Source organism: Amblyomma mixtum, chromosome 1 (genome assembly GCF_055824585.1).
Source record: "Amblyomma mixtum isolate Tamu chromosome 1, ASM5582458v1, whole genome shotgun sequence".
Taxonomy (NCBI): domain Eukaryota; kingdom Metazoa; phylum Arthropoda; class Arachnida; order Ixodida; family Ixodidae; genus Amblyomma; species Amblyomma mixtum.
The window spans coordinates 175,219,783-175,229,810 of NC_143012.1; the positions used below are offsets into that span (position 1 = coordinate 175,219,783).

Here is a 10,028-nt window from a genome sequence, read left to right on the forward strand (position 1 = left end):
CTCGGTCATCTGTTTTAGGGATCAGTACTATGTGAGCAGTACGAAAGGAAGGTGGCATTTGATTTACTCTATATGCTTCTGTGATCATTTCATATAAAATTGGGCTGACTTCTTTTCTGAATGTTTTATAGAAAGCAGCCCCTAGACCATCCGGCCCTGGTGTTTTCCCCAGCGGTAGTTCATCTATAGCCTTCTGAACCTCCTCCAAACTTATACGCTGTTCTAGGCGAGCTCGTGTATCTTCATCTAATCGAGGCATGAGCTGCAAAAAATCATCACACAGCCCACTCTTCACGCTTCTTTCATTCCCTATCAGCTCTTTGTAATGCTCGACAAACGCCTGCTCAATTTCTTCTCTATCGGTCGTTATTCTGTTGCGGTAACGAATCTGTCGGATTTCATTTTTTGCTGCATATCTTCTTTCGTCGCACAACGCACGCTTGTTGGGCGTTTCACCCGCCCACAGTTTTTCAGCGCGCGCCCTTATCACAGCCGCTCGGTACTTATCTGTTTCTAGGGCTTCTAGCTGGCTTTTAACTTCTCGGATTTCTTTTATGTACAACCCAGGTGCTGCTGTTTCCATACAGGTCAAAAAGTTTAATTGGCACTGCAATTCTTCGGCTGTTTTCCTTTGGTTTTGGTGAAGGATAGTTCCTCTTTCTATCGCTAGCATCTTGACGGCGTTCTTAAAGTTTTCCCAGTTACGTGCGCAGCTTCCTGACTGGGCGGAAGACATTTTAGTCACTTCTTTTTTAACTTGTTCAACGAAGGTTTCGTCTTCTAACAGTTTCACATTAAATTTCCAAAGTTTCCAGTTGAACCGAGTCTTAACGGCTTTACTACCAAAAGTTACCATCACAAGGCTGTGATCGCTAAATGAAACGTGTTTAACTTGATATTTACTGCACAAGGTCACAAATCCTATGCTTGCATACACTCTATCTAGCCTCGCATTGCTGCCGCGTTGGAGGTGCGTAAAGCATGGGTGCGAGCCTTGGGACAACATCCAACCAATATCTTCCATTTCATGTTCTTGAATTATTGCATCAAGGTACTGTGCACTCTGATCACGCACCGAAACGTTCGGAACTCGATCCTCTGGCAAGCACACGCAATTGAAGTCGCCCATCAAAACAACACTTTTCTCGCAGCTCAAATACAGCTCGACTTTTTCAAAAAAACTCACACGCTCCTTTTGACTATTAGGAGCATAGACACAAATCACTCGCCAAGCACATCCAGAAAAACTAAAATCAACAACCAGCAACCGTCCTCCTTCGGACGCAACAACAGTTTCATTTGCAATGCCCAGATTATTCTTCAGAAATAACGCACAACCTCCGGATCTGCCAACCGCGTGACATATACAGACACTGTATCGGGACCGAAATTTTTCAACCATGCGCTCTGTGTGTTCTTGGCTCTCAATCTTTGTTTCTTGCAATGCGACTATATCCAATTCATTTTCTAGGAAGAGGCGACTGACCTGGCATTGCCGTTTCCTCGCCGCCAGTCCCCGCACGTTCAGCGTGGCTACGCGCAGTGGCACGTGAAACATTGTTCCTTCATCATTTTTAAAGGCACCCGCAGTTCGAGGAGTGCTCACCTCAGGACACCACGACGCTGCAGAGGGTTCCGTACGCTGGGGCATCGCAGCTAAGCTGTCCCTCGCACTTTCACAGTACATGGCGAAAGTTTGACGGTCGCGCACAAAGTTCCCTTCCATGGTTTATGGTGGGCACCGTTGCATGTTGATCCGGACTCGGCAGTAGCGCGTTACCGCAGTTGCAGCGCTATTTAGGCGCCGCGTCCGCTGGTCTTCTGTCTGGTGGAATAATTGGCTTCGGCTTGAAGGACGCCCGTCGCGTCGGCGTCGCTTTGGGGGGCGGCTCCTCCGAAGGGGCGCCGTCTGTTGATTGGTCACCTTGCACTGTTTCGAGATGAGCGCGCTTCGTGGATAAAACCGCAGCGTTTCCCATTGTGATGTCGTTATTGTCTTGCCCTATGTGCGCCTCCTCTTCTGGGCTCGTAGAAGTTCTGACGGCAGGCTGCATCTCTTGGCTCGCCGTTTCCTCAGGGGCGTGTTGTAACTCCTGAGGTGGCTTGACCAGGCTTGTCTCGCTGTGCTCAACGCTTGAATGTTGAGCGCTCTTCTCATCGGCTGCTGCTTTGCCACCAGCTGATCCTGACGCTTCCTCGGCCTCCACCTCATCCATGACATGTTCAGCCACGTCAATATTCCTTGCAGGCCCTGTCATGGTCGCGTACGTGGGTACACATTGGCTTTCGTCATGACCAAACCGGCGACATCGCGAGCACCGAGGCACTCGACAGTCGCGACGAATGTGGCCCTTCCCTTGGCATCGGAGGCAGAGTGGAGGCCTCCCAGCGACCACCAAAAGCGCAGGTTCACCGGCAATACGAAGCTGGTGAGGTATGTCCTCAACTGTGACGCTTGACTTCAACTTCAGGCTTAGTACTCGGGTTGTTGAACCTTTTTCTGTTACGCCGAACACACGCCAGCGCTCCTTCGAGAGCTCGGTCACTTCGCCATACGGCAGGAAGGCCACACGTACTTCTTCGTCAGTCACGTTGTGGAGAACCCAGTGCACTTTAACACGCACCTCTTGCTTGTTGGGGTCGATCACGAGACACCGGTGCTCCTTGACGCGAATGCTCCCGGCAGCGAGCATTTTCTTTACAGCTTCAGGGTTCTTAAACGTAACCGCCCACACATGATTCATTTGAAATGCTCCCAAGGCCACAACCTCGGGAAGCAGTTCCAAACGGGCAAGGGCGTCCCTGTAGTCCTCGACCCTATACGGCCGCGCTCGAACGTCGCCGTGCAAAAATACGGTATTCAAAACTATACGACCTGTAGGGAGGTGGGGCAGCATAACTTCGTAACCTGCTTCGCTATCTTCAGCAGCAATCCTGTTTCCGCGGCTCGGCTGAGCCGCTAACACCGCTCCGCCGGAGCTCATGATAACACGTCCGTTCACTGCCGTGGCCGGAAATGGCACTGAACCACCGACGCCGGTGTTCCGCATGCGTACTGCCCATCTATTCATAGCGTAGTTCGATTCGTAAGCCGGCAAAAGTAAAGCAATGCGTCGGCCGGGAATCGAACAGGGGCCACCCGCGTGGCAGGCGAGTATTCTACCACTGAACCACCGACGCCGGTGTTCCGCATGCGTACTGCCCATCTATTAATAGCGTAGTTCGGTTCGTAAGCCGGCAAAAGTAAAGCAATGCGTCGGCCGGGAATCGAACAGGGGCCACCCGCGTGGCAGGCGAGTATTCTACCACTGAACCACCGACGCCGGTGTTCCGCATGCGTACTGCCCATCTATTCATAGCGTAGTTCGGTTCGTAAGCCGGCAAAAGTAAAACATGCGTCGGCCGGGAATCGAACCCGGGCCACCCGCGTGGCAGGCGAGTATTCTACCACTGAACCACCGACTTTTTTTTTTTCTTTATTGCCGTCTGTGACATGATAACAAAAATGTACAAATGATAAAAACATCAGCCTAATTCGGCTGACGTATCAGGGCTTAAAATCTTCTCAATGCGACCAGTTCATCAAATACAGTAATCCATTCAGGTGGGTCAGCTTGTGCTCGGTACATTTCTCTCAAGCTCGCAACACTTTCAATAAAGTTTTCGCGCACCGAGCGAACGTTAACATCCGCGTGTCGCACTTGCATCCGTGTCCTCCAGAGGCTGTGGAGGCCCAGAAGCATGATTAAATCATACGGTACTCCTGCTTCATTCTGAATTGGCAGGAATCTGATGTCGTAGGGGTCCAGGGGAAAATCTTTTTTGACTGTTCGTTGCAGCACATCCCAATAGAAAACGGGGTCCCAACAGTCCAGAAATACATGTTCTACTGTCTCAGGTTTTTTGCATAAGAGACAGTTTGTGGTCCATGGGACAAAAATCCCCTTTTCGTGCAGCCACGTTTTAACAGGAAGTGTATTCGAGTGCAATTTAAAGAAAAAAGATTTCGTAGATGGGTTCACAGGCATATTTTTAACTCTCTTTAATACATCGTGCCCTGGGTCCACGATAAGGTAACCGGTAGATTGGGGTCGGTAACATGGTGTCCACCAGATCCTTATACAGCTTTTGCTTCGACACTTTAGATAAGTACTGAAGGGAAAATCGCACATGGAGCAGCCTAAAAGAGAGTACAACTTCTCGCATGTACCCATTGACAGTGCCACACATATTCGCACAAGATGAGACGACAAATTCAGGAAGAAGTCTCTGCAACCGCACTTGGATAACAGTCATAAGAAAATTATCCCTTTGATTTCGGAGAAAGGAAAAACGCGAAATAACTTGACGCAGAAATAAATGCACAAGGCCGAGGCCCCCTTTTTTCACTGAAAGAAACAAATTGGTACGGCTGGTTCTCTCCCAGTTTGACGACCAAATAAAAACAGCAAACACTCGATGCATCTTTTGAATACTGGCCCGAGATGCGCACAGCACATTCATCAAATACCATATTTTGGATACAAGGAAAAGATTGCAGACGGAGGCTCGCGCAAACATTGATAACTGCCTCCCTTTCCAGGCATCTGCTTTCTCCCTCGCCCTTGACGTATCTTCATTCCAGTGTTCACTTGCATCGCGATAATGCACTAAGGGGACGCCGAGATATTGCGTCGGCAAAGACGACCATCGCATCCTGGAAAAGTGTTCAGGCATCGCTTCCCAGTCGCCATGCCAAAAGCCAGAGCTTTTGTCCCAGTTTATGAGACACGCCGTTTATTTGCAGAATTTATCCACCGTGCTGATAACCTCAGTAATGCTGCCTCTGTCTGAACAGAATACCGCAATATCGTCCGCATAAGCAAGGATTTTGACGTGAGTCGACTGCAATCGAAAGCCCGTGATGCTCTCACTTTTGATGATAGCTAAGCACAGTGGCTCCAAGTAGGCCGCAAACAGCAGAGGCGATAGCGGGCATCCCTGCCTTACTGACGAATGAACTGCTATCCTGTCTGTGAGGTCACCATTAACAATAATGCGCGTGGTGCAGTTTGCATATGCCATCTTAACACCTTCTGCAATAATACGGCCTACATTAGCGTGCTCCAAAATGCTGAAAATGACATCATGGGAAACGCGATCGAAGGCTTTTGCCAGATCTAGCTGCGTCATAGCGATGCGGTCCCCGAGCACATCGCAACATTCCAGCACGGTCCGTGCGACGTGCACATTTGTGGCGATACTCCTACCTTTGATTCCGCAAGTCTGGTGCGGCCCAACCAATTTCGTAATTATGCTCTGCAATCTCTTTGCTAAAACCTTCATGTACAATTTATAGTCCACGTTGGTGAGGCTTATCGGGCGATAATTTCCCACCAACAACCTCTTTTCTGGGACATCTGATTTCGGAATCAGCACTATGTACGACGTGGTGAATGAGAGTGGCACTTGTTTTCTTTCGTAAGCTTCATCTAGAACTCGTAGCAGTAACTGAGCGACTGTGGGCTTAAATGCTTTGTAAAATTCGGCCCCTATTCCATCAGGTCCTGGAGCTTTTCCGGCTTGCAGGTCTTCGATTGCAGTCTCTATTTCTTTTGCAGTTATGGGCTGCTCAAGACGCTCCTTCACTTCGTCCTGAAGTCTCGGCAGGAGAGGCAAAAAGTCAACCAGGAAGGCCTCATTCATGTCACGCGTATGTCCAAGAAGCTCAATGTACTGCTCTTCAAATAGCTGCTTGATTGTAAAAGCGTCATTCGTGACTTCATCTCCGTTCCTTATCTGCCTGATTTCGTTTTGGCAAGCATAACGCTTTTCGTCACACAAAGCTCGCTTCGTCGGCGTTTCACCAGCCCACAGTTTCTGTGTCCTTGCGCGTATAACGGCAGCTTTATACCTTTCAGTGTCTAAGCGTTCGAGCAGGCTTTTCACCTCCCTTAGGTCCTTAGAAAACTTCCCAGGCTCGGAGCTTTCCATGCCTATTAAAAATTGCAGTTGCTCGCGAGCTGCTTTTTCTTCCTGTTTTTCTTCGTATCGCTTCAAGCAACTTTTTTCAATGGCCCTTCTTTTTATCCACTCCTTGAAATCTTCCCACTGAACCGCAACAACGCTGGGTCGCTCCTCAAGCAGCTTCTGCATTTCATCCGCAATATCAGTTACGAATTCCTCGTCCTCTAAAAGCTTTACAATAAATTTCCAGAGGTTCCAGTTAAATTTTGTTTTTCTTTGCTTTATGCCGAAACTTGCGATCACTAGGCAATGATCACTGAAAGCTACAGGTATAACTTTGCAACTCGTGCAAAGAGACACGAGATCAATGGATGCATAAATTCTATCCAACCTGGCATGACTATTACGCTGAAAATGAGTGAACTGAGGTTGATTCCCTTCGGTAAATATACTGCCAATATCCTCTAAGCTATTATCATAAGCCAGAGATTGAAGCAATTGAGCACTCTTGTCACGCACAGGCGTACCCTTCACTCGATCATTAGCGGCACACACACAATTAAAATCTCCCAACAGCAACAACACTCGGTCGCAAACAAGGTAGGGCTCCAAACGGGTAAAGAGATCAAAACGCTCAGATTCAACATTTGGAGCATACACACATATAATGCGCCAACATAAATTGGAAAAAGAAAAATCAACAACAATAAGCCGTCCACTAGGGCAAGAAAAAACCGACTCGACAGTGATGCCTAAATTATTTCGGACAAATAATACGCACCCACCCGAGGTGCCAACGGAATGGCAAACACAAACGTTAAAGGCTGCACGAAAGGTGGACACCATGCGATCAGTGGATTCCTCACTTTCGATCTTAGTCTCTTGGACTGCAACTATGTCAAGCGCGTTTTCAGCAAGCAGGCGGTTAAGCTGGCACTGACGCCGTCGTGCACCAAGGCCTCTCACATTCAAAGTTGCTACATGTAAAGCTGTGTCTAGTTTCATCGCCATGCCCTATGAAAAGGAGACTTGAGTCCCACAGTACCCCTCATAGTCAGCCGAGCAGTCTTCTTAAACTCACTGTGCATGTACGGTGTCGCCTTTCCAGATATCCGCGTGCAGGCGTCGGGAACCCATGGGTAATTCCTTCGCCAGCAGATCCAGATCCGTGCACACAGTCTGATGGGTACCACTCCCCACCAAAAAAAAGACAACAAGGAAAAAAAAGAAAAGCAAGAAAAAAAACAGCACAAATGCACATTGCAGAACTACGGAGGCGGTTTCCCCGCCTGCCTTGTCTCGGCCATGACGTTCGGCCGCGGCTTGAACATCGGACGCCGGATTCCCGGGGCCTTCGACGGCGGTTCGTCGCTGCCACCATCAAGATGCGTCTTTTCGCCGGCGCTTTCCTCGCGGGAGCGTTTTCCAGCCGTTATGGTGCCAGCCTCCTCAGTGAAGTCCATGCCTTCGGTGTTGGCAGGTTCAGCGCTGTCCAGAGCTTCGGCCGCGGCTTCTGGCGCGCTCTTCGGCGCGCCATTGCCACCCTGTTGAAAGGCACTCTGAACTTGTACTACACTCGCCGGTACCTCACTTGACGACGCCTTCTGCTTCGTCAAAACCGTAAGCGACGGCCCTTCCCTCGCTGCTGGTTGCCCGTCTGCACGGGCTGCATCTTCCGCATCAGCCTCGTCCATCAGCAACTCAGACTTGTCTACTCCTGTACCGGGGCCGGTAATGCTCGCGTAAGTGCGGGCACACTGTCCGTCTTCATGGCCGAACCGTCGGCAGGTTCCGCAACGCGGGACTCGGCATTCCTTACGGATGTGCCCCGTACTCCGACAGCGTAAGCACAACGGTGGTCTGCCCGACACAGCAACGAGCGCCAGCTCACCGCTAACATTCAGCTGGTGCGGCAGGTCGTCCAGTTTCACGCCAGCTCTCAACTTCAACGTGACGAGTCTAGTAGTCGAGCCTTTTTCTGACATACCACTCACGCGCCAGCGCTCGCGGGCAACTTCCGTGACTTTTCCGTACGGCGCAAAGGCAGCCCGAACATCCTCGTCTGGCACGTTGTGTAGCAGCCAGTGAAGTTTCAGTCGCACGTCTTGGTTGGCCGGGTCAATCACCAAGCAGCGGCCTTTTTTCACTACCAGCTCACCGACACTAATAATCTTGGTCACCGCTTCAGCATCCTTGAGAGTGACGGCCCAGACGTGGCTCGTCCGATACGCCCCCATTGCGATAACATCAGGGAGCAGCGACTGCTCTGCTAAAGCGTCGCGGAAATCTTCCACCCGGTACGGGCGGGCCCTGATATCGGCGTGCAAAAAAACCGTATTCAAAACGAACCGACCTGTAGGCAGTGCTGGCAAAACAACCTGGTAAGTATTTTCCTGTTGACTAGCCCTGTCACCGCGGCCTGACACGGCCGCTGAAGCCGCTCCATCGGAGCCCTGCATCCTGCGTCCGTTCACTGGCGTGGCCGGAAGCAGAATCCCACTGAACCACCGACGCCGATGTTCCGCATGCGTACTGCCCATCTATTTATAGCATAGTTCGGTGAGTAAGCCGGAAAAAGTAAAACATGCGTCGGCCGGGAATCGAACCCGGGCCACCCGCGTGGCAGGCGAGTATTCTGCCACTGAACCACCGACGCTTTTTTTTTTTCTTTATTGCCTGGCTTTGACACAGAAAATTTCACAACACAAACAATCAACAAAAGACAATAAACGCTATATACATACGACTCGTGGTCAGCCAGCATGCATCTGGCTTCGTCAAATTAAAACTCACGCAATGTACAGAGCGGCTCTAGTCTTGAGAGCCACTCCGGAGGCTCCGCAGCGGCTTTCTGAATGGCCAGAAACATGTTCATACTTTCGCGAAAGTAAATTCTGGCAGGTCTTGCGTCACTGCCACAATGCCAGCCTGCCATTCTGGAGCGCCATATACAGTGGAGGCCCGTCAGCATTATTAAATCGAAAGGCACCCCATCCTCATTTTCAACACATAAGAACCGGATGCCATACGGGTCTAGTGGAAATTCTTTCTTTAATGTTCGCTGCAATACATCCCAAAAATAAACCCCTTCCCAACAGTGTAAAAATACATGGTCTATTGTTTCCGGCTTTCTGCAAATTAAACAGTGAGATCCCCAGGGTAAAAATAATTCCTTTCCCTCTAAAAATTTTTTAACCGGTAAGGTCCCGGTGTGCAACTTAAAAAAGAAGGTGTTTGTTCCAGGCGGCACCTGCATTTTTTTTTACTCTCTTTAAAACATCTTTGCCTGGGCCTCCACTGTACAAGGCCCTGTATAAGGGCACCGGGAAAACTACGTCGCACAAAGCATGGTACAGTTTCTTTCGTTTCACAGTCGACAGAAAGTCATTTGAAAACCGCGCGGAAAGAAACCTTACACTGGCAACGATTTCCCGGTAAAAACCATGACCCTACTGTAAACCTCAGCAGTTCCGACTATGTATTCTGGAAGCAGATGCCGCAGCCTAACTTGGCATACGGTACGCAAAAAAGGGTCTGTTGTGTCCCGAAGAAACAAAAAACGATTGACCAGCTGTCTCAGAAACAAATGGCCCAGTCCTAGCCCGCCGTCTTGAACCCGTCGGAACAGGTTGGTCCGGCTGCAGCGCTCCCATTCAGACGACCAGATAAAGATGGCGAAAATTCGGTGTAGCTTTTGAACACTTAACCGTGAACAGTGCAGCACCTGCATTACGTACCAGAGCCTGCTGATAAAGAACAGGTTGCAAAGAGTGGCTCTGGCGAAAATCGACAAGGTCGTTCCTTTCCACTTATCAGCTCTCTCCCGTACCTCTTTGACCTGTGCTGTCCAATAATGTTCACTGTCACGGTAAGCATCGAGCGGAACGCCCAAGTACTTATCTGGTGTTGTCGTCCAAGGCACACTAGCAAACCGTTCAGGCGTAGATGCCCACCTTCCATGCCAAAGCCCGAGGCACTTCGACCAGTTAACCCCGCTGCCTGTAGCTTGGCTGAAATCGCGTACACATTGAACAGCCTCGCTTATGCCTCCCTCGTCAACGGCAAACACAGCAATGTCATCA

General features: G+C 49.9%; 1 protein-coding gene and 1 non-coding gene across 2 annotated transcripts; both read right to left on the minus strand.

Annotated features, from left to right (window-relative positions):
* Window positions 1-1,793: 1,793 nt before the first annotated feature.
* Window positions 1,794-2,984, minus strand: LOC149369905 (uncharacterized). Its single transcript, XM_089567459.1, has one exon. It carries the CDS (start codon window positions 2,982-2,984, stop codon window positions 1,794-1,796), a length of 1,191 nt encoding a protein of 396 aa, XP_089423585.1.
* A 5,547-nt stretch (window positions 2,985-8,531) lies between these two features.
* On the minus strand, window positions 8,532-8,602 carry TRNAG-GCC (transfer RNA glycine (anticodon GCC)). The gene has a single exon. It is a non-coding gene; the product is annotated as a tRNA-Gly (tRNA).
* Window positions 8,603-10,028: the final 1,426 nt, after the last annotated feature.